Source organism: Oncorhynchus masou, chromosome 31 (genome assembly GCF_036934945.1).
Source record: "Oncorhynchus masou masou isolate Uvic2021 chromosome 31, UVic_Omas_1.1, whole genome shotgun sequence".
NCBI classification, from domain to species: domain Eukaryota; kingdom Metazoa; phylum Chordata; class Actinopteri; order Salmoniformes; family Salmonidae; genus Oncorhynchus; species Oncorhynchus masou.
The window spans coordinates 21,471,823-21,499,222 of record NC_088242.1 but is presented as its reverse complement, the minus strand read 5'-3'; the positions used below and the strand labels follow the sequence as shown (position 1 = coordinate 21,499,222).

At 43.7% G+C, this 27,400-nt stretch overlaps 3 protein-coding genes across 7 annotated transcripts; 2 read left to right on the top strand and 1 right to left on the bottom strand.

Moving 5' to 3' along the window:
• Positions 1-292: 292 nt before the first annotated feature.
• LOC135523574 (uncharacterized) lies at positions 293-7,506 on the bottom strand. Of its 4 annotated transcripts, none has more exons than XM_064950342.1 (6): positions 7,427-7,506; positions 6,942-7,110; positions 6,163-6,783; positions 4,019-4,212; positions 3,537-3,681; positions 293-3,392 (listed from the first exon to the last, which is right to left on the bottom strand). In XM_064950342.1, exons 1-6 carry the CDS (start codon positions 7,427-7,429, stop codon positions 3,250-3,252), a joined length of 1,275 nt encoding a protein of 424 aa, XP_064806414.1. In that variant the 5' UTR covers positions 7,430-7,506; the 3' UTR covers positions 293-3,249. The 4 variants fall into 4 exon arrangements, with proteins under 4 accessions (XP_064806414.1, XP_064806416.1, XP_064806415.1 ...); XM_064950344.1 differs by having other exon boundaries at positions 4,019-4,134; XM_064950343.1 differs by having other exon boundaries at positions 6,993-7,110.
• An 8,682-nt stretch (positions 7,507-16,188) lies between these two features.
• On the top strand, positions 16,189-18,543 carry LOC135523573 (proteasome subunit beta type-1). Its single transcript, XM_064950341.1, has 6 exons — positions 16,189-16,382; positions 16,748-16,855; positions 17,294-17,375; positions 17,523-17,652; positions 17,807-17,913; positions 18,200-18,543. Exons 1-6 carry the CDS (start codon positions 16,282-16,284, stop codon positions 18,383-18,385), a joined length of 714 nt encoding a protein of 237 aa, XP_064806413.1. The 5' UTR covers positions 16,189-16,281; the 3' UTR covers positions 18,386-18,543.
• A 4,858-nt stretch (positions 18,544-23,401) lies between these two features.
• On the top strand, positions 23,402-26,746 carry LOC135523572 (TATA-box-binding protein-like). 2 transcript variants are annotated; one of them, XM_064950339.1, is made up of 8 exons: positions 23,402-23,559; positions 24,166-24,271; positions 24,381-24,703; positions 24,861-24,948; positions 25,139-25,230; positions 25,318-25,485; positions 25,666-25,760; positions 25,851-26,746. In XM_064950339.1, the coding sequence occupies exons 2-8, from the start codon at positions 24,221-24,223 to the stop codon at positions 25,928-25,930; spliced, it is 897 nt and encodes a 298-aa protein (XP_064806411.1). In that variant the 5' UTR covers positions 23,402-23,559; positions 24,166-24,220; the 3' UTR covers positions 25,931-26,746. The 2 variants fall into 2 exon arrangements, with proteins under 2 accessions (XP_064806411.1, XP_064806412.1); XM_064950340.1 differs by lacking the exon at positions 23,402-23,559 and having other exon boundaries at positions 24,170-24,271; positions 24,413-24,703.
• The last annotated feature ends 654 nt before the right edge of the window (positions 26,747-27,400 follow it).

Sequence of the window (27,400 nt, the reverse complement as noted above, 5' to 3'; positions counted from 1 at the left end):
CTGGCCATTATAAACTGTAATATCACATGTTTCACCCAGTCATGGCTGAACAGCGACATGAAAAAACCTATATTAAAGCAGGTTATAAGCGGGTTTGACGCTTTTTCGGAAGGATAGAACAGGCGCATCTGGTAAGACAAGGGGTGGCGCTCTATGTATATTTGTAAACAGTTGGTGCATTAAAATCTAATATTAGATTGCTGTCTATTTACCACCACAAACTGATGCTGGCACTAAGACCGCACTCAATGAGCTGTATTCAGTCGTAAGAAAACAGGAAAAAAAACTCATCCAGAGTGGCTGGGGACTTTAATGCAGGATACAAATCCATTTTACCCAATTTATACCTGCATGTTAAACCAGAGGGGGGGGGAGAAACTCTACCTAAACTTCACAGAGAGATGCGTACAAAGCTCTCCCTCGCCCTCCGTTTGACAAATCTGACCATAAATCAATCCTCCTGATTCCTGCTTACAAGCATAAATTAAAGCAGGAAGCACCAGTGACTCGGTCAATAAAAAAAGTGGTCAGATGATGCAGATGCTAAGCTACAGGACTGTTTTGCTAGCAGACTGGAATATGTTCGGTATTCTTCCAATGGCATTGAGGAGTACACAACATCAGTCACTGGCTTCAAGTGCATCGATGATGTCGTCCCCACAGTGACTGCACGTACATACCCCAACCAGAAGCCAGGGGTTACAGACATCCTCACTGAGCTAAAGGGTAGAGATGCCGCTTTCAAAGAGCGGGACTCTAACCCGGAAGCTTATAAGAAATCCCGCTATGCCCTCCGACAAACCATTAAACAGGCCAAGCGTCAATACAGGACTAAGATTGAATCCTACTACACCGGCTCGAGAGCTCATCGAAGGGCTTGCAAACTATTACAGACTACAAAAGGGAAGCACAGCCGAGAGCTGCCCAGTGACACGAGCCTACCAGACAAGTTAAATGACTTCTATGCAAGGAACACTGAAAAATGCATGAGAGCATCAGCTGTCCCTGACAATTGTGCGATCACACTCTCCGTAGCAGATGTGAGTAAGACCTATAAACAGGTCAACATTCACAAGGCCGCAGGGCCAGACAGATTTACAAGGTGTACTGCAAGCATGCGCTGACCAACTGGCAAGTGTCTTCACTGACATTTTCAACCCTGACTGAGTCTGTAATGCCTACATATTTCAAGCAGACCACCATAGTCCCTGTGCCCAAGAACACTAAGGTAACCTGCCTAAATGACTTCCGACCCGTAGCACTCACTTCTGTCACCATGAAATGCTTTGAAAGGCTGGTCATGGCTCACATAAATAACATTATCCCAGAAACCCTAGACCCACTCCAATTTGCATACCTCCCCAACAAATCCAAAGATGATGCAATTTCTATTGCACTCCACACTGCCCTTTCCCACCTGGACAAAAGGAATACCCATGTGAGAATGCTGTTCATTCACTACAGCTCAGCGTTCAACACCATAGTGCCCTCAAAGCTCATTACTAAGCTAAGGACCCTGCGCCTAAACACCTCCCTCTGCAACTGGATCCTGGACTTCCTGATGGGCCGCCACTAGGTGGTAAGGGTGGGTAACAACATTCGCCATGCTGATCCTCAACACAGGGGGCCCATGGGAGTGCTTGCTCAGTCCCCTCCTGTACTCCGAGCTTCCTGCCATCCAGGACCTCTATACAAGGCAGTGTCAGAAGGCCCTAAAAATGGTCAAAGACTGTTCTCTCTGCTCCCGCACAGCAAGAGGTACCGGAGCACCATGTCTAGGTATCCAAAAGGCTTCTTAAACTACTTCTTCAGTATCGGTGGACCCCCTGGGGGACGGCTTCTAACGTAGGCTAATGCGATTAGCATGAGGTTGTAAGTAACAGGAACATTTCCTAGGACAGACATATATGATAAGCAAAAGGCTTAAATTCTTCTTAACCTAACTGCACTGTTCAATTTACAGTAGCTATTACAGTGAAAGAATACCATGCTATTGTTTGAGGAGAGTGTACAGTTTTGAACATTAAGTTATTAATAAACCAATTAGGCACATTTGGGCAGTCCTGATAGAAACATTTTCACATAAATGCAATGGTTCATTGGATCAGTCTAAAACTGTGCATATACACTGATGCCATCTAGTGGCCAAAATGTAAGTTGCGCCTGGGCTGGAATAATACAGTATGGCCTTTCACTTGCATTTCAAAGATGGTACAATTTTTCTTTGTATTATCTTTTACCAGATCTAATGTGTTACATTCTCCTACATTCCTTTCACATTTCCAAACTTCAAAGTGTTTCCTTTCAAAATAGTATTAATAAAATGCATATCCTTGCTTCAGGGCCTGAGCTACAGGCAGTTAGATTTGAGTATGACATTTTAGGCAAATATTGAAAAAGGGGGCCAATCCTTAAGCCATAAGACTCCTGAACAGCTAATCAAATGGCTACCCAGACAATTTGCACTGCCCCCCCCCCCTTTACACTACTGCTACTCGGTTTCATTATCTATGCATGATCACTTTAACTCTAGCTACATGTACATATTACCTCTTATCTTGACTAACTGGTGCCCACGCACATAGACTCTGTACCAGTACCCCCTGTGTATATAGCTTCGCTATTGTTATTTTACTGCTGCTCTTTAATTACTTGTTTCTTTTACATCTCTTTTTCTTAAAATGGCATTGTTGGTTTAAGGCTTGTAAGTAAGCATTTCCGGTGCATGTGACAAATACAATTTTGATTTGATTAAATTTTGAATTGCGATCTCCACCAAATCATTGAAACTGTCCAAACAAGACAGGCGGCAAGTAGGTCTGGTTTTCATAGTAACATACAACTAGCTAGCTAAGGTGCGAGGATAACAAATTGATTCAAATCAAATTTTGTCTAGTATAGCCCTTTAGCTTAGATAGCTAAGCTAGCTTGGCATTGAACGTATAGAACTAACGACCGGTTTGGTTGGCAACGATGCCAATAGAATGAACAACAAGCGACCCTAGATTTGTGTGTGGGACTGTATCTCGAGAAAGGATGGAAATTATATGAATAAATTCATGAATTAAAATAATGATTTACATATTTTCATAGGTTGGTAACCATTGTATTAAAGCGATAATGCCCTCAAAGCTAGGGTTTGGATGACATATCGGCACGGTTTGCTGGCCCGAGACGAATGCCAATATGTCCTCCAAACCACGGCTTTTTGGGCATTATCACTTAAATACACCCCTCTCCACAAATCCATCACGGCACAGGTGCCACCACACTCCTGCCTCGTCTCCTTCTCCCTCCTTCCCGATATGCTGCCAGCTGCAACCACTTTTTCATGACAGACTCCACATCGCTCTCGGATGCTTTAGATGTTAACGGATTCTTCCGGACAACAGCTAATGAACAAGAACACAAGTAGTCGCAAAGATGTGAAAATTTGGTTGCAACAGGGTGAATTCAATACTTTAAAATGTCATGGTAATTGCATTGCAGGAAGCCATTCGTGCCATGAGACATTTGCAAATATGAGAAATCCTTACCAATCAAAACCTCTCTCAGTCGAAGAGATCCAAGAGAGATTTTCCTATTCATGTTTTTTGCCAGCGCATTGGAAATTGTGTGCCTCATTAAACGCCACACGACATCCTTCACATCGCATCCCCCAACGAGGCTCAAGTGGTTAATCTAAAGAAGAAAAAAAATATTTGAATAATGTATCAATTGACAAATAATAATAATAAGCCACAAGTGACTGCCACTTTTCCCCAGGTGAGGGAAGCATATATGGTTAAGAAACTTGTATGCTAATTCTGATGAAGGTCTTTGAAACGTCATGCTTTAATCCTACATAAAGTTGAAACGTTTACTGGGGAGTGAGAGACCCATTTTCCATTTCACAAAAAGATTGTGGACATACATCCTACTTTTTTTCCCTTCTTGCATATCTGAATTTGATTTGAATCCCATGAACTTCCACTGAATCACTCTAAAAGAGCATTAGATGAAGTGGAATGAAACTCACCAGTTTAAGTTTGAAGTCAGCCCCCTGAAGATCGATTTCCAGCCTCTGGAGACTTTGTTGATCCTTCAATGGCAGAAGGCCTCCTTCGATCGCATATTCTGCTCCATTCTGCTGTGCTGTTTGTAAGAGTCGTAGGATGAGTGTCTGTTGTTCCAGTATCATCTCTTGCTTGGTAAGCATTTCCCGAATTAGCACTGAAAGACATTTTTTAAAAAAGGGGCATTTCACTATAACACAATGAGGTGGAGGACAAGAGTGCCCTTTTGCCCTCAGAACAGACTCAATTCATCGGGGCATGGACTCAACAAGTTGTCGAATGCATTCCACATGGATACTGGCCCATGTTGACTCCAATGGTTATCACAGTTATGTCAAGTTGGCTGGTGGACAATTCTTCATATAAACGGATCTGTCGACTGTGATAAACCCAGCAGCGTTGCAGTTCTTGACACAAACCAATGCGCCTGGCAGCTACCACCATACCCCGTTCAAAGGCACTTCCATTTTGTCTTGACCATTCAAAAACTTTGAAAGGCACACACGTCTCAAATTGTCTCAAGGCTGAAAAATCTTATTATTTTACCCTTCATCTACACTGATTGAAGTGGATTTAACAAGTGACATCAATAAGGGATCATAGCTTTCACCTGGTCAGTCTCATGGAAACGGCATATTCTTAATGTTTTGTATACTCAGTGTATATTACCATATACAGTACCAGTCAAAAGCTGACACAGCTACTCATTCCAGGGTTCTTTATGTTTACATTATAGAATAGTGAAGAAATCAAAACTATGAAATAACACATAAGGAATCATGTAGTAACCTAAAAAAAAGTGTTAAACAAATGAACAAATATTTTATATTTGAGATTCTTCAAAGTAGACACCTTTTGCCTTGATGACAGCTTTGCACACTCTTGGCATTCTCTCAATCAGCTTCATGAGGTAGTCACCCAGAACGCATTTCAGTTAACAAGTGTTTCAAGAACTTTGAAAGTTTCTACCAGTGCAGTTGCAAAAACTAACAAGCACTATGATGAAACTGGCACTCATGAAAGGAAGATCCAGAGTTACCTCAGCTGCAGAAGATAAGTTAATTAGTTACCAGTCTCAAATTGCAGCCCAAATAAATGCTTCACAGCGTTCAAGTAACAGACATCTTAACTTCAACTCTTCAGAGGAGACTGCGTGAATCAGGCCTTCATGATCGATTGCTGCAAAGAAACCACTACTAAAAGGACACCAATAAGAGTCTTGCTTGGGTCAAGAAACACAAGCAATGGACATTAGACCGGTGGAAATCTCTCCTTTGGTCTGTGTTCAAATTTGACATTTTGGTTCCAAACGCTGTCTCTTTGTGAGAGGCAGAGTAGGTGAACAGATCTCTGCGTGTGTATTTCCCACCGTGAAGCATGGAGGAAGAGATGTGATGGTGCTTTGCTGGTGACACAGTGATTTATTTAGAATTCAAGGCACACTTACCCAGCATGGCTACCACAGCATTCTGCAGCGATACGCCATCCCATCAGGTTAGAGCTTAGTGGGAAAATAATTTGTTTTTCAACAGGACAATGACCCAACACACTGCCAGGCTGTGTAAGGGCTATTTGAGCAATGAAGTGCTGCATCAGATGACCTGGCCTCCAATTACCCAACCTCAACCCAATTGAGATGGTTTGGGATGAGTTGGACCGCAGAGGGAAGGAAAAGCAGCCAAGTGCTCAGCATGTGAGAACTCCTTCAAGACTGTTGGAAAAACATTCCAGGTGAAGCTGGTTGAGAGAATGTCAAGAGTGTGCAAAGCTGTCAACAAGGCAATTGGTGGCTACTTTGAAGAAACTCATATATTTTGATTTGTTTAACACTTTTTTTGGTTACTACATGATTCCTTATGGATTATTTCAGTGTTAATGTCTATTATTCTATTATGTAAAAATAAAGAAAAATCCTGGAATTAGTAGTTGTCAACTTTTGACTGGTACTGTATATAATATACACTGAGTAGTCAATATTAAGAAAGTGCTGTTGTCTTCATTATTATTCTACAATGTAGAAAATAGTAAAAATAAAGAAAAACCCTTGAATGAGTAGGTGTGACCAATTTTTTGACTGGTACTGTATACATTACTTATTGCTGCTCACCAGAAGAAGGAGAGACAGGGTAGATGTGTTCATCCTCTGCAAACACCCAATTGTCCTGGTCAAGGCACTGAACCTTGAGATTGGAGTGAGCTGTAATGCCCTTCTCAGCAGATGTATGTTTTCTAAGTTGATGTTTCCTCAGTTTTTTTTTGTTAAGCCACAAACTGCAGTTGCAACACTTGATTTTCCGCTTGACTGCAGGTTTCACAGCTGGACACGCTGAACCGCACGCCGATGCACTGGTTACATCTGGGGCTCTCGCCGATGCACTGGTTACATCTGGGGCTCTCGCCGATGCACTGGTTACATCTGGGGCTCTCGCCGATGCACTGGTTACATCTGGGGCTCTCGCCGATGCACTGGTTACATCTGGGGCTCTCGCCGATGCACTGGTTACATCTGGGGCTCTCGCCGATGCACTGGTTACATCTGGGGCTCTCGCCGATGCACTGGTTACATCTAGGGCTCTCGCCGTTGAACCTGGGGCTCGATAACATACTGACTCACATTGTGGAATGTGTTTGGTAAAATCACTCCTATTTACATAGGTCTTGGGGCAATATGGGCAGTGGAAATGCTTTGCTTCTCTGCACTCCAGATGGCATATGAATATTGTGAACTCTGAAATTAATAAAAACAAGCAAATCAACATCCAGGACACAAACTACCTGGTTTGTATAATCATGTGATGATGACCGGTACTGAACTAGTCTAATTAATGAAAGCCTTTATGGGCTAGTATGTGTAGTTATGTGTAACATCACGGTACATGTGCTAACCTCTATGCAGCACAGCCTTCAATCTGTGCGACTCAATGTGTGTCAACACACCGGCATAGTCTCGGGGCTTGAAAATTGAGGGCTTGCAGAAGGGGCAATGATACAAGTGGTCCTTCTGGCACTGGGATAAAACCAAACGGCCATCTGCTGCTTTTCGCACTGTGATATGCTGTCAAACACAAACATAAATTACAAATAGTTTAGCAAGTCAGCGAACGTTATGTGCGTTGATAGCAAACAGTCGGTCACGGCAAACTGACTTTTCGGTGATAACAGTATAGTAACTAGTTAAGCTAAAATGCTAGCAAAGTGCTATGTTAGCTAGCTAGCTTGGTAAATAGGCACGTTAATGTTAGACAACAATAACATGATAGATATCTAGATATATGTATTCTAAGAAACACTTAGATACCAAAAGCTACACCAAAGGCGTAACTCAAAGTGAAACGAAAAATGCTTCCCTAACGTTAATTGAAATGCCTTACCATAATCCCGAACCGCGACGAAGGCGCGTTCTAGCGGATCACGTCTGTCATCTTCTTCTTTGGTATGGTCTGTTCGCACATTTTGTTTGTACATGCCGCCACCTATTGTGCGGGAGTGTGTGGTCAATCACGTCAGTTTTTGTGCCCCAAATTCTACAGGGAGAAAGGGGGAAAAAATGCACCACCAACTAACCCTACACCTATGTCCCGCTATGTCATAAAAATTCGAATAAATAACACCACTCCATTCCACTACTTTGACCCTAACTGATCCTACACCAGGCTGATGCGCTGGGAGGAAATGACTCTTTCATTCAACATACCTTGTAATTCCTCAGTAAAATCTCATACACCGAAGAACTGCTCTGCAGTTGACACCACAACATCTATTTCTGTGATTTACGTTCCGTTTCTGCGTTACAGTTGATAACCATGGCAATGAATGCTAACAAGCCAACATTACTGAAGCACAAATTGTATCACTCTGTATTGGCCTAGAACCTAAGGCCTACTACTCACCCTTGACTCATCATCCTCTACTCTCTTCGCTGCCTCAGCACACAACACCTTCTGTTCTACTCAGAATCTTGGTATCTGAAACACCTTCGTGGGTTCGGCACAAAAGCTCTCACAGCATAACTGAAATATCCTAACATGACCTTGTCAGGTAAAGACTCCGCTTTAAAACTCAAAAGGCAGACAGTTTCACCACACTCACCACCGGGTCTGTGTCGCACCCAACGGCGGGTGTCACAGACACAGGGAATCTTCCATTTCAGTTGCTCCACCTCAACACTTAACACAGTAATCACTCCTTTCCAAGGCGCCCTGCTCCAGAGAGCAAAGCAGCACACATCTTCCGTCTGCCCTCAGCACCTCTCCATCTTCCTCACTGTCTATAACCACGTCTATCCATTAATCACGCTCATGCCACACCTTCATCCAATGTTTTGTTTGCAGAACACGCACTGATGGCCTTTCTCCAATACCCAACTTCTGTTCCTTAGCCAAAATTACTAGTCTGGCTATCTCTGGCCTCTCCATCCTCGCAAAACGTAGGCTACTCTGCATTTGAGCACTGCCTTTCAAATTGTGTTGCATTATGGGGATAAAACATTTCCGTCTTGCGCCTTCAAGTCAACTGCAGGTTTCTTCAGTTGCTCTTCACCAACTTCATCCTGCAGCCATCACCAGCATTGTGGGAGGTTCAATTGTCAACAAATCAATAGGGTGTTTTTGTTTGACTCACGCAAATGTGACCAAAGAGGTAACTGAAACAATAAACAACTTTGTCTCAGTACATGTATACAGTGGATATGTACAAATGAATGTGATGTGAGGCTCTCTCACCAATTGTTTGTACAATATACACACATATATTTTCAGTTTGTGAGTATATGATATGGGGCTTGGATACATGTTTATTTTGACATTATAAAGAACAACTATTATAAACAATGGCAACACTGCCATGTTGCACTGAGCCTTGCTGTTGGAAAACCATATCAGTGTCCAACTTTTGGCTGTCGTAAATACACCTCCCCCGACTTCACTCTTCAACTTTCATCTACAGTCGGTTGCTTTTGCCTAACCATTCAAACGAGCCCAGAAACAGAAAGGGCACATTCTATGTAGATGACTAAAGGCAAGGCAAGACTGACTCATTTGCAAATCACCTTGCATCATAAATAACTACTCAATATTATTTGTAGATCAGTCAGTCAGTCACAATTAACCCAAGATACATCATGGTTTTGATGATCTCAAACACGGCCAACGACACCGCAGCCCAAGCAGCTATGCAAAACAGTCTTGAGTGGCAACAAATATGGCAACAAATCTTCCCAATTAGCTGTTTGCTTTCCATACATCCACTTGTGTTGATCAATGACGGCCTATGAGGGTGTTGATTAATCTAGCCCAGCGCCCGTGTAGGCGTGTTGATGTATTCCATTTGGAACCGGGCTGCCTTCTTGGTGTCTGTCCAACAGCAAAGTCAGCTCAAAACAAAAGTGACGTAATTACTACATTGACTCTGACGCTCATTGGATGTGGCTTGAAAACTATTAAGGAATACAAAGGGAAACCCAGCTGTGAGCTGCCCAGTGAAGCGAGCCTACCAGACGAGCTAAATGCCTTTAGTACTCACTTCGAGGCAAGCAACACTGAAGCAGGCATGAGTGCACCAGCTGTTCCAGACGACTGTGAGATTACGCTCTCCAGGTCAACATTCACAAAGCCGCGAGGCCAGACCGATTACCAGGACATGTACTCAAAGTATGCGCGGAAGAACTGGCAAGTGTCTTCACTGACATTTTCAACCTCTCCCTGACCGAGTCTGTAAAACCTACATGTTTCAAAAAGACCACCATAGTCCCTGTGCCCAAGAAAGCGAAGGTAACCTGTCTAAATGATTACCGACCCGTAGCACTCGTTGGAAGTCACAAAGGATGGTCATGGCTCACATCAACGCCATCATGCTGGAAACCCTAGACCTACTCCAATTCGCATAGCGCCCCAACAGATACACAGATGATGCAATCTCAATTGCACTCCACACTGCCCTTTCACACCTGGATAAAAGGAACACCAATGTGAGAATGCTGTTCATTGACTACAGCTCAGCGTTCAACACCATAGTACCCACAAACCTCATCACTAAGCTAAGAACCCTGGGACTAAACACGTCCCTCTGCAACTGGCAACAACACATCTGCCACGCTGATCATCAATACTGGGGCCTCTCAGGGGTGCGTGCTTAGTCCCCTCCTGTACTCCCTGTTCACCCACGACTGCGTGGCCAAGCACGACTCCAACACAATCATTAAGTTTGCTGACGACACAACAGTGCTTAGCCTGATCACTGACAACAATGAGACAGTCTATAGGGAGGAGGTCAGAGACCTGGAAGTGTGGAGCCAGGACTACAACCTCTCCCTCAATGTGAGCAAGACAAAGAGCTGATTGTGGGCTACAGGAAAAGAAGCGCTGAACAGGACCCCATTAACACCGACGGGGCTGAAGTGGAGAAGGTCGAGAGCTTCAAGCTCCATGGTGTCCAAAACACTAACAAACTATCATTGTCCAAACACACCAAAACAGTCGTGAAGAGGGCACGACAACACATTTTCCCCTTCAGGAGACTGAAAAGATTTGGCATGGGTCCCCAGATCCTAATGAGGTTCTACAGGTGCACCATCGAGAGCATCCTGACCGGTTGCATCACCACCTGGTATGGCAACTGCTCGGCATCTGACCGTAAGGCACTACAGAGGGTAGTGCGTACGGCCCAGTACATCACTGGGGCCTACCTTCCTGACATCCATGACCTATATGCTATGAGTTGTCAGAGGAAGGCCCAAAAAATTGTGAAAGACTCCAGTCACCCAAGTAATAGACTGTTCTCCCTGCTAACGCATGGCAAGCGGTACCGGAGCCCAAACTCGAGGACCAAAAGGCTCCTTTCCAGCTTCTACCCACAAGCCATAAGACTGCTAAACAATTAATCAAGTGGTCAACTCGACTATTTACATTGACACTTTGTTTTTTTATCATGCTGCTACTCGCTGTTTATTATCTATGCATAGTCACTTTACAAATTACCTCAACTAACCTGTACCCCCGCATATTGACTCGGTACCGGTGCTCCCTGTTTATAGCCTCGCTATTGTTTTAAAATTTTCTTGTGTTACAATTTGATTTTATTAAACATTTTTACTTTAGTTTATTTACTAAATATTTTCTTAACTCTATTTCTTGAACTGCATTGTTGGTAAAGGCCTTGTAAGTAAGCATTTCACAGTAAGGTTGTTGTATTCGGCGCATGTGACAAATAACAGTTGATTTGATTTAGTAATTAGTAGGGTTCTGTGTTTTCCCAAGCAAGTGATTGCTTTTGATAAACATGCCTTTCCAATTAAAACTAGTTTCAAAATGTACACATTTATTTTATGGAAAAGAGCCTTGTTTTTCTTTATTTTATTTTACCCCTTTTTTCTCCCCAATTTCGTGGTATCCAATTGGTAGTAGTTACAGCCTTGTCTCATCGCTGCAGCTCCCGTATGTACTCGGCAGAGGCGAAGGTCGAGAGCCATGCGTCCTCCGAAACACAACCCAACCAAGCCACACTGCTTTTTGACACAATGCCCATCCAACCCGGAAGCCAGCCGCACCAATGTGTCAGAGGAAACACTGTACACCTGGTGACCTGGTCAGCGTGCACTGCACCCGGCCCACCACAGGAGTCAGTAGTGCGTGATGAGACAAGGATACCGCTGCCGAGCCAAACCTTCCCTAACCCGGACGACGCTGGGCCATTCGCGGCCGGCTGCGACAGAGCCTGGACTCGAACCCAGAATCTCTGGTGGCACAGACCACTGCGCTACCCGGGAGGCCCGAAAAGAGTCTTGTTGACAACATGACCGAGCTGCGCAAATTACTGCTAACCATGTAGCATTATGTTGTGGGGGTGCTTTGCTGCAGGATTGACTGGTGCACTTCACAAAATAGATAGCGTCATGATGACGGAAAATGATGTGGAAATATTGAAGCAGCATCTCAAGACATCAGTCAGGAAGTTAAAGCTTGGTCGCAAATGGGTCTTCCAAATGGACAATGACCCCAAGCATACTTCCGAAGTTGTGGCAAAATGGCTGAAGAACAACAAAGTCAAGGTATTGGAGTGGCCATCACAAAGCCCTGACCTCAATTCCATAGAAAATTTGTGGGCAGAACTGAAAAAGTGTGTGAGAGCAAGGAGGCCTACAAACCTGACTCAGTTACACCAGCTCTGTCAGGACGAATGGGCCACCTGCTGGGTGAATGGAGAAAAATAGGAAAGTCTGTCATCCTGTTGGTTTTTGACAAAGAGCACTTACCTATGCATGTGAAGCTTGGTTATGTAAGATATGCTGTAAGAGCTTTTGTCCCCAAACCACTGCAATGTAAAAATTGTAAAGGATTTGTCCATGTTTCAAGTGTGTGCAGACGGACGGAGTATACTGAAGAACAATGCACAGAAAGACAACAGTGTTTCAATTGTGATGGGAATCATGAGTTCCTGGAGTGCCCTGTAAGGGTGAAGGAGATTGAGATGGCAAAAGTTAGAGCGGTCAATCGAATCTCCTATGTGGAGGCGATTTAAACAAGTGACGCTGTGAAAATATGGTAATAGATGGACCACAGCCTGAAGAAATGTTTGCTGGCAGTCAAAATAAAATAAATTGTTATTGTTCACATACACATATTTAGCAGATGTTATTGAGGGTGTCGCAAAATGCTTGTGTTCCTAGCTCCAACAGTGCAGTAGTATCTAACAATTCACAACAATACAAAAATCTAAAACAATGGAATTAATAAATATAGAAATATTAGGACGAGCAATGTCAGAGTGGCATTGACTTAATACAGTAGAAAAGAATACATTATATACATACAGTGCCTTGCGAAAGTATTCGGCCCCCTTGAACTTTGCGACCTTTTGCCACATTTCAGGCTTCAAACATAAAGTTATAAAACTGTATTTTTTTGTGAAGAATCAACAACAAGTGGGACACAATCATGAAGTGGAACGACATTTATTGGATATTTCAAACTTTTTTAACAAATCAAAAACTGAAAAATTGGGCGTGCAAAATTATTCAGCCCCTTTACACTCAGTGCAGCAAACTCTCTCCAGAAGTTCAGTGAGGATCTCTGAATGATCCAATGTTGACCTAAATTACTAATGATGATAAATACAATCCACCTGTGTGTAATCAAGTCTCCGTATAAATGCACCTGCACTGTGATAGTCTCAGAGGTCCATTAAAAGTGCAGAGAGCATCATGAAGAACAAGGAACACACCAGGCAGGTCCGAGATACTGTTGTGAAGAAGTTTAAAGACGGATTTGGACACAAAAAGATTTCCCAAGCTTTAAACATCCCAATGAGCACTGTGCAAGCGATAATATTGAAATGGAAGGAGTATCAGACCACTGCAAATCTACCAAGACCTGGCCGTCCCTCTAAACTTTCAGCTCATACAAGGAGAAGACTGATCAGAGATGCAGCCAAGAGGCCCATGATCACTCTGGATGAACTGTAGAGATCTACAGCTGAGGTGGGAGACTCTGTCCATAGGGCAACAATCAGTCATATATTGCACATACCTGGCCTTTATGGAAGAGTGGCAAGAAGAAAGCCATTTCTTAAAGATATCCATAAAAAGTGTCGTTTAAAGTTTGCCACAAGCCACCTGGGAGACACACCAAACATGTGGAAGAAGGTGCTCTGGTCAGATGAAACCAAAATTGAACTTTTTGGCAACAATGCAAAACGTTGTTTGGCGTAAAAGCCACACAGCTCATCACCCTGAACACACCATACCCACTGTCAAACATGGTGGTGGCAGCATCATGGTTTGGGCCTGCTTTTCTTCAGCAGGGACAGGGAAGATGGTTAAAATTTATGGGAAGATGGATGGAGCCAAATACAGGACCATTCTGGAAGAAAACATGATGGAGTCTGCAAAAGACCTGAGACTGGGACAGAGATTTGTCTTCCAACAAGACAATGATCCAAAAAATAAAGCAAAATCTACAATGGAATGGTTCAAAAATAAACATATCCAGGTGTTAGAATGGCCAAGTCAAAGTCCAGACCTGAATCCAATCGAGAATCTGTGGAAAGAACTGAAAACTGCTGTTCACAAATGCTCTCCATCCAACCTCACTGAGCTCGAGCTGTTTTGCAAGGAGGAATGGGAAAAAATTTCAGTCTCTCGATGTGCAAAACTGATAGAGACATACCCCAAGCGACTTACAGCTGTAATTGCAGCAAAAGGTGGCGCTACAAAGTATTAACTTAAGGGGGCTGAATAATTTTGCACGTCCAATTTTTCAGTTTTTGATTTGTTAAAAAAGTTTGAAATATCCAATAAATGTCGTTCCACTTCATGATTGTGTCCCACTTGTTGTTGATTCTTCACAAAAAAATACAGTTTTATATCTTTATGTTTGAAGCCTGAAATGTGGCAAAAGGTCGCAAAGTTCAAGGGGGCCGAATACTTTCGCAAGGCACTGTATTAGATGAGTAAATCAGTATGTAATCATTATTAAAGTGATTAGTGTTCCATTATTAAAGCAGCCAGTGATTCCATGTCTTTGTATATGGGGCAGCAGCCTCTAAGGTGCAGGGTTTAGTAGCCGCGTGGTAGCCGGCTAGTGATGGGTATTTAACAGTCTGATGGCCTTGAGATAGAAGCTGTTTTTCAGTCTCTCGGACCCAGCTTCAATGCCTCTGTACTGACCTCGCCTTCTGGATGATAGCGGGCTGGGGCTCAGGTGGTTGATGTCCTTGATAATCTTTTTGGCCTTCCAGTGACATCACGTGCTGTTGGTGTTCTGGAGGGCAGGCAGTGTACCACCCTCTGGAGAGCCCTGTGGTTGCAGGTGGTGCAGATGCCGTACCAGGCGATGATACAGCCCGACAGGATGCTCTCAATTGTGCATCTGTAAAAGTTTCTGAGGGTCTTCGGGGCCAAGCCGAATTTCTTCAGCCGCTGTTGCGCCTTCTTCACCACACTGTCTGTGTGGGTGGACCATTTCAGATTGTCAGTGATGTGTACGCCTAGGAACTTGAAACTTTCCACCTTCTCCACTGCGGTCCTGTCGATGTGGATAGGGGCGTGGTCACTCTGTTGTTTCCTGAAGTCCACGATCAGCTCCTTCAATTTGTTGTCGTTGAGGGAGAGGTTATTTTCCTGGCGTCCCTCCGCCAGCGCCTTCACTTCCTCCCTGTAGGCTGTCTCGTCATTGTTGGTAATCAGACCTACTACTGTTGTGTCGTCTGCAAACTTGATGATTGAGTTGGAGGTGTGCATGGCCACGCAGTCATGGGTGAACAGGGAGTACAGGAGGGGGCTGAGCAGGCACCCTTATGGGGCCCCAGTGTTGAGGATCAACAAAGTGGAGGTGTTGTTCCCTACCTTCACCACTTGGGGTGTCCTATCAGGAAGTCCAGCACCCAGTTGCACAGGTGGCGTTCAAACCCAGGTCCCTGAGCTTAATGATGAGCTTGGAGGTTACTATGGTGTTGAAGACTGAGCTATAATCAATGAACAGCATTCTGATGTTGTTATTCCTCTTGTCCCGATGGAATAGGGCAGTGTGCAGTGCGATGGCGATTGCATTGTCTGTGGATCTATTGGAGTGGTAAGCAAATTGAAGTTGGTCTAAGGTGTCAGGTAAGTTAGAGGTAATATGATATTTAACTAGCCTCTCAAGCACTTCATGATGACAGAAGTGAGTGCTACAAGGCAGTAGTCATTTAGTTCCGTTATGTTTGCTTTCTTTGGTACAGGAACAATGGTGGACATCTTGAAGCAAGTAGGGACAACAGACTGGGATAGGGAGAGATTGGTAGGGAGAGATTTTGGGACTTAAGGATTTTACATCTGAAGACAGCCTGCCGTCCCAGGCTCCTCTTGAGCTTGTGTAGGGATCAGCTCTGTTTTATTTTTAACTGAAAAGTTGTTTGATTAAATTATATTTAGATTTTTCTGGGTAGTAGTTGAGTCGTTTTTTTTTAGTTTGTTCAGTTTTTTGTGAATTCTGTTTCCATGCCGCACACTAAATTGTGTGAACAACAATATACAGAAGAAGAAGAATGTTGAGTTCACACCCATGTTCTGGTCGACAGTTGAGTTGCATTTACCCATGACTCCAGCCAGAAGGTGGTAGGAAAGACACATTTTTGTTTTGCAGGTTGTTGAGAAGAAGAAGCATATCCGTTCGCCATATTGCAGTGATACAGCGATATTTCTCACTTGTCTTTGGGAAGCTGAAGGCTTTGCGTTTCCTTGTTAACCGGCACAATGTTTGCGACACAAGTTTATGGAGATAATGGGAAAATGAAGGAATATCACTATACTGGACCAGTAGAGCACCGATTCTCTCCATATTCCTTTAACGGAGGGTAAGCATGAATGTCCAACTAGCAAATCTTAGCAAGTTATCGTGAACTAGCTAATGCTGTTGTGCAGTCAGAACGTACAGTGATTTAATATAAGTTAGTCTGACTAAATGTGCCCATGAAGCAAATAACCAACACTTAACTAATCGAGATCACGTTTAGCTAGTTACATGAATAACAAACTTCGCTAGCTACATGTTTAGTTTCGATTTCAGTTCGCATACGTTAGCTTGTATCTGACGATAACAGTAGTTAGACTAGTTTCTTTATAGCTAGCTACTTATGTCACGGAGCTGATGAATGTTTTGCCAAAACTAACTTTTTTGTCAGGGAGCCTCAAAGTCTTAACATGGTTTTTGTGCTTCCAGGACTGTGCTTGCTGTTGCCGGTGAAGACTTTGCCATTGTGGCCTCTGACACCCGTTTGAGTGAAGGCTATTCAATCCACAGCCGTGACTCTCCAAAATGCTACAAGTTGTAAGTCAAACACACACTACTGTATTTCCAAGGATGAGCGAAGGCACATTGTCAGATGGTGTGGTTTAACTCCACTAACTGGCTCACTATTTCTACGTTTAAACAGGCAGTCATTTCCTCCACAAATATTTCTCAGAAATTGGTCTTTTGACCTATCAGATGAGTTCTGAAAGAGCTTGCTGTGAAAATATAGTTTGTGATTGGTCAAACTAGCAATTAGAGGGGAAAATATCATAATTGGGCTGCCTGTCTAAACACAGCCTAAGTGACTCATCAATGTCTTATGTATTGACACAGATGACACTTCTAAATGCAGTCTTGGTAAAACAAAATCATTTTAAATGGCGGTGGATACTGCTTGTGAACATAATACATTGGATGTAAATCTATATTCAACCACTAAATGCTGTTACTAATACAGTTTTTCATTTATCACAGGACAGATACAACTGTCATAGGATGCAGTGGATTCCATGGAGATTGCTTGACTCTTACTAAAATCATTGATGCAAGATTAAAGGTGAGATCATCTTGGGCTTGAGACTGTTTCACTTTCATTCATAAATGTTACTTTAAAAATAGTTTGCTAAGCTGAAAGTTATGGAATACTGCTGTACACTCTAAGTTAGCATTTGTAAATGTTTCATTTTCAAACAAATATTTGTAGATGTACAAGCACTCCAACAACAAGTGCATGACAAGTGGAGCAATTGCAGCCATGCTGTCAACAATCCTGTACGGTAGAAGATTCTTCCCCTACTACGTTTACAACATCATCGGTGGCTTGGATGAGGAGGGTATGTCTCCTGCTCTTTCTGTTATTACTATAATCACAATGCTTGGTTAATTTTCCATTTAATTTATTCACTGCATATTTTTTAGTTTTTTTATCCACTTCCAGTCCAATATGTATTACTCTCCTAACTGATTTGGATTGTTTTTGCTTTTCAGGTAAAGGAGCTGTTTATAGTTTTGACCCAGTGGGATCCTATCAGAGAGACACATACAAAGCTGGAGGCTCAGCGAGTGCTATGCTGCAACCTCTGCTTGACAACCAGGTAAAGAAACAAAGGGGCATAAGTTCAGCATCACTCTCTTTTAAGGGCTTTGTTCCCCCTGAAGCACCTCTGTCCAATGAATTGTAGTGCAATCCAACAGCACAATATGACTTGAATGTTTGTGTTTAAAAGAAAAAAAGAAAAAGTGATGTATTATTTGGCGGTTTCAAGGCAACTCTAGGCATTCTAGTGGCCTAATTGATACTGTATTGGTTCGGAACAAACCAGTTCTTGGTGTCTGTAAAGCCCCTTATCGTCTTTGTCTTTATTCTTAATTTACAATCAGATTGGATTCAAGAACATGGAGGGTGTGCAGCACCTGCCCCTGAGCCAGGAGAAGGCTGTGCAGCTGGTCAAAGATGTCTTCATCTCTGCTGCTGAGAGAGATGTGTACACCGGGGATGCCCTCAGGATCTGCATCGTCACCAAGGATGGCATCAAAGAAGAGACAGTCCCTCTCAGGAAGGACTGAACAACCTGCCGCTGTCACCCTCCCACTTTTGTCTGTATTTTTCATATTTTGGACCTATCTCCTGCTTTTCTTTTTGCATTCTTGAAGAAGAAAAATGTTCCCTGTAGTTAATTTTGTCAGTGACCATTTTTATTAAACATTAAATGTTTGAAAATGTATTTGATTACAATGGAGTATGAACTGTTTAGAAAAACCAACAAACAGTGTATAAAACATTAGGAACACCTTCCTAATATTAAGTTGCACCCTGTTTTGCCCTCAGAACAGGCTCAATTTGTTGAGGCATGGACTCTACAAGGTGTTGAAAGCGTTCCACAGGGAGGCTGGCCCATGTTGATTCCATGCTTCTCACAGTTGTATTAAGTTGGCTGGATGTCCTTTGGGTGGTGGACCATTCTTGATATGGATAGGAAACTGTTGAGTGTGGAAACCCTGCAGTGCTGTAGTTCTTTACACACTCAAACCGGTGCACATGGCACCTACTACAATACCCCGGTTCAAAGGCACTTAATATTTTGTCTTGCCCATTCACCCTCTGAATGGGGCACAATCCATGTCTCAAAGCTTAAAAATCCTTCATTAACCTCTCCTCCCCTACATCTGCACCAGGGCTGCCCAACCCTCTTCCTGGAGATCTACTGTCCTGTGGGTTTTCAGTCCAACCCTAACTAAACACCTGATTCTACTAATTAGCTGTTCAACTAGACCTTGACCAGCTGAATCGGATATGCTAAATTAGGGTTGGACTGAAACTCAATGACAGATTTCCAGGAAGAGGGTTGGGCAGCCTTGATCTACCCTAAAGTGGATGTAACAGTTGGCATCATAGCTTTCACTTGGTCAGTCTGTCATGGAAAGAGCAGGTGTTCCTAATGTTTTGTGCACAGTGTATATGCCATCGGTCCCATGATTGGAATTGGCTCCTTTAGAAGAGAGTTGGTTAAGGCTCGCAATAATACTTTTTGCCAAATAGGGGTGTTTGAGTTTGGACATTCAGAACTGGATCCACAACCCCGCTGTGCCATAACTGTCCAGACCTATTTGTGGTAGTATTTTCATACGTACCTCCTCAGAGGTGTACTACACATTAAAACCCCTATGCAGCCAGGGGAATGCTTCTGACAAAGAACAGAAACCAGGGATTATTATTCTGCTGCCACCAATGTAATTGGAGGGGCAACTGCAGAAGCAGGGGTTGAACCAGTGACCCTGTGGATCAAGGCATGTGCACTACAACCTGTGCCATAAAAGAAAAAATCCTATCTAAGCAAGCTCAGGCCAGGAAGACTACACATGGGTCAGGATAAAGATGAGTCTGACAGGAGTGAAGTGTTTGGAAAAAGTGGACCCTTGCCTTTTGGCTGATCCATTTGTAGTTTCAAGGTGGGTGAAAACGGTTAGCTGCTGTGGAATCGGTGAGGGGAACCAGAAGTGGTCTTGTGATGATTGTGTTTTTGCTGGTCAGAGGGAGCAGGTGCTCTGTGCTAAACGAATGAGGGCAATAGACGTGAATTGTTTTGCTCTCAAGAAAAGGGCGCCATTAAAATGAGTGATTACTGGGGTAGCAGTAAATGTGAAAGCTGACCAACCGAATAGGAAGATTCCCGGTGTTTGTGATGCTCCTTGTTTGGTGTGACTCAGACCGGGTGGTGTGAGTGGCGGAAGAGTCATTGTTGGTTCTTTTGAGTTTTGATGTTGAGTCTGCCTGACAAAGTGATGTTATGATATAACTTATCCTGTACGGGGTGGGTATAATTTGTGGAACGTTCCAACAGGAATCTGTTCCAAAAACATCTTAAAGTACAAAGTTGCTAAGAAACAATGCATACAAAGTAGCATAATCAATTCACCTAGCTAACTAGCTGCCGAATCACCACGTAGCTTATTGTTAATGTTTGTCCATAGGCTACCAGAGACATTTTTCGGGAATTAACGTGGTGAGTGAAAACTTAATGAAATAGCCCCCTCCCTACCTAGAATCTTATTCGGCCGCTATACAACTCTGTATACGTTGTTTGTTGGCAACCTAATAATTTACAAAGTTTTTGGAACATATTCCTGTTTGAACGTTCCACAAATTACACCCACCCTCCTGTAAGAGCTTTTGTACCAAATACATTACGCTGTTACAGGTGCCAATTTTATGGGCATGTGGCAGCAGTGTGGAGGAGGGAGGTTCCTAGGTGTGTAGAAGGGCATGAGACAAAGGAATGTGTAGCATTGGGGAAAGTAGTGGTGAGTGTCAATTGTAGGGGTGCCCATGTGGCTGGGGATCAGAAATGTCCCGTGCAAGAAGCAGGTTGAGGTTTCCAGGGTTAGAATAGTGCAGAAGTTGTCATGTGCTGAGGCAGTGAAGAAAGTAGAGGAAGGTCAAGGGGGAGGGAGAGGAGTGCTGTGAGTATTAGATCTGTACCAGTACAGAGGGATAAACCAAGTGATGTATGTTTCAGGAAGATTGGATTTTTGACATTTATAGCAATGGTTATCAACTGTACTGCAGGGATGGAACGTAGTCACAGAAAATAGGTTGTGGTGGCAGCTGCAAATAGGTATGTGGGTGTGTGAGACTTGACATCAAAAGATATACGTGATGTTTTAACTGGTGGTGTCCCATTCTTTCAGGCTGTTGGCCTCGAGTAGGGCTAAATACATTTACATTTAAGTCATTTGGCAGACGCTCTTATCCAGAGCGACTTACAAATTGGTGAATTCACCTTATGACATCCAGTGGAACAGCCACTTTACAATAGTGCATCTAAATCATTTAAGGGGGGTGAGAGGGATTACTTTATCCTATCCTAGGTATTCCTTAAAGAGGTGGGGTTTCAGGTGTCTCCGGAAGGTGGTGATTGACTCCGCTGTCCTGGCGTCGTGAGGGAGTTTGTTCCACCATTGGGGGGCCAGAGCAGCGAACAGTTTTGACTGGGCTGAGCGGGAACTGTACTTCCTCAGTGGTAGGGAGGCGAGCAGGCCAGAGGTGGATGAACGCAGTGCCCTTGTTTGGGTGTAGGGCCTGATCAGAGCCTGGAGGTACTGCGGTGCCGTTCCCCTCACAGCTCCGTAGGCAAGCACCATGGTCTTGTAGCGGATGCGAGCTTCAACTGGAAGCCAGTGGAGAGAGCAGAGGAGCGGGGTGACGTGAGAGAACTTGGGAAGGTTGAACACCAGACGGGCTGCGGCGTTCTGGATGAGTTGTAGGGGTTTAATGGCACAGGCAGGGAGCCCAGCCAACAGCGAGTTGCAGTAATCCAGACGGGAGATGACAAGTGCCTGGATTAGGACCTGCGCCGCTTCCTGTGTGAGGCAGGGTCGTACTCTGCGGATGTTGTAGAGCATGAACCTACATGAACGGGCCACCGCCTTGATGTTAGTTGAGAACGACAGGGTGTTGTCCAGGATCACGCCAAGGTTCTTAGCGCTCTGGGAGGAGGACACAATGGAGTTGTCAACCGTGATGGCGAGATCATGGAACGGGCAGTCCTTCCCCGGGAGGAAGAGCAGCTCCGTCTTGCCGAGGTTCAGCTTGAGGTGGTGATCCGTCATCCACACGGATATGTCTGCCAGACATGCAGAGATGCGATTCGCCACCTGGTCATCAGAAGGGGGAAAGGAGAAGATTAATTGTGTGTCGTCTGCATAGCAATGATAGGAGAGACCATTTGAGGTTATGACAGAGCCAAGTGACTTGGTGTATAGCGAGAATAGGAGAGGGCCTAGAACAGAGCCCTGGGGGACACCAGTGGTGAGAGCGCGTGGTGAGGAGACAGATTCTCGCCACGCCACCTGGTAGGAGCGACCTGTCAGGTAGGACGCAATCCAAGCGTGGGCCCCCCCGGAGATGCCCAACTCGGAGAGGGTGGAGAGGAGGATCTGATGGTTCACAGTATCGAAGGCAGCCGATAGGTCTAGAAGGATGAGAGCGGAGGAGAGAGAGTTAGCTTTAGCAGTGCGGAGCGCCTCCGTGATACAGAGAAGAGCAGTCTCAGTTGAATGACTAGTCTTGAAACCTGACTGATTTGGATCAAGAAGGTCATTCTGAGAGAGATAGCGGGAGAGCTGGCCAAGGACGGCACGTTCAAGAGTTTTGGAGAGAAAAGAAAGAAGGGATACTGGTCTGTAGTTGTTGACATCGGAGGGATCGAGTGTAGGTTTTTTCAGAAGGGGTGCAACTCTCGCTCTCTTGAAGACGGAAGGGACGTAGCCAGCGGTCAGGGATGAGTTGATGAGCGAGTTGAGGTAAGGGAGAAGGTCTCCGGAAATGGTCTGGAGAAGAGAGGAGGGGATAGGGTCAAGCGGGCAGGTTGTTGGGCGGCCGGCCGTCACAAGAAGCGAGATTTCATCTGGAGAGAGAGGGGAGAAAGAGGTCAGAGCACAGGGTAGGGCAGTGTGAGCAGAACCAGCGGTGTCGTTTGACTTAGCAAACGAGGATCGGATGTCGTCGACCTTCTTTTCAAAATGGTTGACGAAGTCACCTGCAGAGAGGGAGGAGGGGGGGGAGGGGGAGGAGGATTCAGGAGGGAGGAGAAGGTGGCAAAGAGCTTCCTAGGGTTAGAGGCAGATGCTTGGAATTTAGAGTGGTAGAAAGTGGCTTTAGCAGCAGAGACAGAGGAGGAAAATGTAGAGAGGAGGGAGTGAAAGGATGCCAGGTCCGCAGGGAGGCGAGTTTTCCTCCATTTCCGCTCGGCTGCCCGGAGCCCTGTTCTAAATAGATAGAAAGTGGAGTATTTTTATAAAAAATAAAACAAATGGTAGGGTATTTATTTCTTATTTTAATTTTGTTATTTTTTAAGGGAAGTGTAAGGGAGTTAGTTATACGCCAGTCTAGTAGGTGGCGGTAATGCAAAATGTATTGGATGCCAACCGCCGTTAAACTTAATCGAAGACTACACACGCTCAGGCCAAGAAAATATAAAATGCCAACCCCTTTTATTTTTTCTTGAACAGCACTTTCTGTTTTTGATTTGGGGGAAATGATGCCCTTGTACCTTGTCAGAGAAAATAAGCAAGAATGTATTAGGAACTTTGATGGATGCCAACCGCGGTTAAACCTCATCGGAAAAGGCATAGGAACTTTGACACCGGAAGTGGTCACTGATGTCGCTGTTTAGAACAAGTGCATGAATCCGTGGAACCATCAGCTAGCCAAAGCTCCTTTGAATGTTATAGAGACGGGGGTGAGTATTTGACATATTTACGGAGTCCTTTCTCAACACAAGAGCATCACTTAGTGAGCAAGACACTAACGACCACACGAGTGTTGCCATGGCAGTAGCTAGCTTGCGTTGGCTAACGTAACTACTACGCTACCCTCGCCAACTGCAAGTCAGGTGCGAAATTTGCGCCAAACTGTTTTTTACGTTCACACGAAGTTGCATGGTTTCTGTAAACAAAAGCATACATTGCAAAGTTGTATTGAATTTCAATGCGTGGTGTTAAAGTGCTAGGTAGCTATGTTAAAAGTTCGCGCGCCACTGTAGCGGTAGCTAACTTAGTTAACGTTTGTTAGCTGACTGTCTGGCTGCAAAGGTTAACTAATTAGATAAATTAGCTGTCTATAGTTAGTTAGGTACTGCTGCCATTATGTGGTCTCGTTGAGTGATTGGTAAAGTTTCCATTGACAAGTGTTTGCCACCGATTTCCCCGGTCTCAATGCTTAGCCAACTTTTTCTGTATGTGATTTGTCTGTTCTTTCTGGTCAAAAGAAGCGATCTAAGGGGTTCGTTGCTACGCTCTGCTATTACGATTCATGACCTGTCGAAATTATCAATCCTACTCCTCAGAGAATTGCAGGCCTTTGAGACGGCCAGTCAAGTGAACGCTTCATAATTTGAGGACATGGAGCAGAACAACAGTGTGCCTCCTTTCCAGGGTCTTGCCTCCCCTCAGGTAACAAATTTGAGTGAGACGTTATTGTTGTCAACACAGGAACAACATTGCTCAAATGTTTTTAGATTCAACTAGCCTAATTGAGGGATTGTTCTTCCATCTGTCAAAGGGGGCAATGACTCCTGGTATGCCCATTTTCAGCCCCATGATGCCCTATGGCAGTGGTCTGACTCCCCAACCTGTCACGAACACAAACAGCCTGTCTCTCCTGGAAGAGCAGCAGCGGCAACAACAGCAGCAGGCTTCGTCCCAGCAGGCTGGGGTGCCAGGAGGTTTGGGACAGACACCACAGCTTTATCACTCCCAAACGGTCACCACGACCACACTGCCAGGAAACACTCCCCTCTACACCGCTACACCGCTAACCCCCATGACACCCATCACACCTGCCACTCCTGCCTCTGAGAGTTCTGGGATTGTCCCTCAGTTACAGTAAGCGTTCCTGAACAGTTCATTCGTCTCAACCCCTATGTACTCCTATAAAGCTGAAATACAAGAAGCTAATAGATGAAGGTCAATAGTGATGTGACCATATCAACAGCGAGACTCTCCACCCTGATGGCATGGTTTATTTCCTTCCTTTTTTTAGGAACATCGTATCCACTGTGAACTTGGGCTGCAAACTTGACTTGAAAACAATAGCACTGCGAGCTAGAAATGCTGAGTACAACCCCAAGGTAAGCATAAATTGTTATTCTTCATTTGCACAAATCATTGTCAGGGCCCAGGGAAAGGTGAAATAGGACCAGGCTAAAATGTAACTAGAATGGGCCCACAAGGCATGTTGCTTTGGGTCTGAGAATGTCCCACCAAGACACTGTTCTATTGACAAAATGTTAAACTTTCTCAACTGTTCTTGTCTTACAGCGATTTGCTGCTGTAATCATGAGAATACGAGAGCCAAGAACAACTGCACTTATCTTCAGTTCTGGAAAAATGGTTTGCACGGGAGCCAAAAGGTTATTATCTTTTTTTTTAAAGAACACAAAACAAGTCAGAACAACATCTGTTTAAAGACCTCCTCATGCTCTCTCCTACCCCTATAGTGAAGAGCAGTCCCGCCTGGCGGCCAGGAAATATGCCAGAGTTGTGCAGAAGTTGGGCTTCCCAGCCAAATTTCTTGATTTCAAGATTCAGAACATGGTGGGCAGCTGTGATGTCAAATTCCCCATTCGGTTAGAGGGACTTGTACTAACTCACCAACAGTTCAGCAGGTTTGTCATATTCACTACTGCAAAATTAAAGCCTGTAATATCTGATGGGATGCATTCTTATACTGGTAATTCTGCCATATTTTGTACATTGTTTATAATACTAAGATTGGTATTCTAAAGTGATTTAGTACTGGGAGCAAAGATTAGAAGTAGGCCTAATTTTTTCCCTTATTTTTCCAGTTATGAACCTGAGTTGTTCCCTGGGCTAATCTACAGAATGATCAAACCCAGAATTGTCCTGCTGATATTCGTTTCAGGCAAAGTTGTATTAACAGGTGAGGTTTTTCTCCCTTTCCTAATAACATAGAGTAAGGGCATTTGTTGTCAAATGTATCTTTACTATCCTTTTTGCTGCTTATTTCAAGGTGCAAAGGTCAGAGGAGAAATTTATGAAGCATTTGAAAACATCTACCCCATCTTGAAAGGATTCAGGAAGACGACGTAAATATTTATGCCTGCAATCTTTTTTATTTTATTTTTTTAATAGTCACAGGGGAACTTGCTCTGTGGCCCGTTACATTGGGACTCTGATTGAACCTGTACATTTTAATCGGCAAGTCGGGGACCCCTCTTAATCACTTTAATGGTGATTTGATACTAGGGGAAATGCTGTATTTTAGCAGTTTTATTTGTTTTTAAATGACTCTTGCTTGATATTAAATGAGGCAGTCTGACTGACAATTTCTTTTTATTGAAGCATTTAATTTTTCTAATGTAGGTTTTAAGATGTTATCCTATCATTTCTCAGTGCATGTTTGTCTACACAACCCTACAAGAAGACATTCAAGATTCCTAACCTTATTCTTTAAATAGTTTTTACAGTCAATTTAACTGTTATGAATAATCTCCAGATTGAATGTTACTTAGGATTGTGTTGCAAGGCTTACCAATTTGTCATTATTGCGACAATATTTTTTGTACATATTCCATTTTGATAACTCTTTGCTGCTGAAGTTAAGAAAATGGTGTAACGTGGAGTGGAACATTCATCATGCAACCATGTGCATCTGAGTTTTATTAGTAACTATGTACCTCGGATGTCTTTTCTCATTCCGTTTTTGGTCATTTTAAGTGCTATTTAAGAACAGTCATGTTTTAATGCTAAAATAGACAAATCAATTCACTGTGGATTTTGTTTCAATAGTTGATATGTACTGTATATTTGGTCTACCAACTAAGCACACGTAAGCAGTCAGTCATTATGTTCTTGTTTTAAATGTTATTTTGCTCCATTGTGCACAATTAAATATTCAGTTACCAATTGTGATCTCCCTCATTAGTTAAAGCTTTTATCAGGGTATGGCAAGATTATGAACTAGTCATAATTTCACCTGATTCATCAAATGTTATTGGACATGCGTGTTTAGCGAAATGCTTGTTTCTAGCTCCAACAGTGCAGTAATATCTAACAATACACACTTCTAAATAGAGGAATGGAATTAGGAATATATAAATATTTGGACAAGCAATGTCAGCGTGGCATAGACTAAGATACAGTACAATAGAATGCAGTATAGACATGAGATGGGAATGCAAAATATGTAAACATTATTAGTGACTAGTATTCCATTATCAAAGTGGCCAGTGATTTCAAGTCTGCATAAAGGGTAGTAGCCTTAAATGTGCTAGTGATAGCTATTTAACAGGCTGATGGCCTTGAGAGTGCTGTTTCTCAGTCCCAGCTTTGATGAACCTGTATTGACCTCGCCTTCTGGATGATAGTGGGGTGAACAGGCAGTGGCTCGGGTGGTTGTTGTCCTTTATCTTTTTGGCCTTCCTGTTACATCGAGTGTTGTAAGTCCTGGAGGACAGGTAGAGTGCGCCCGGTGATGCGCTGTGCAGACTGCACCACTCTCTGGAGAGCCCTCCGGTTGCGGGCGGTGATACGAGTGGCACAGCAGTCTAAGGCACTGCA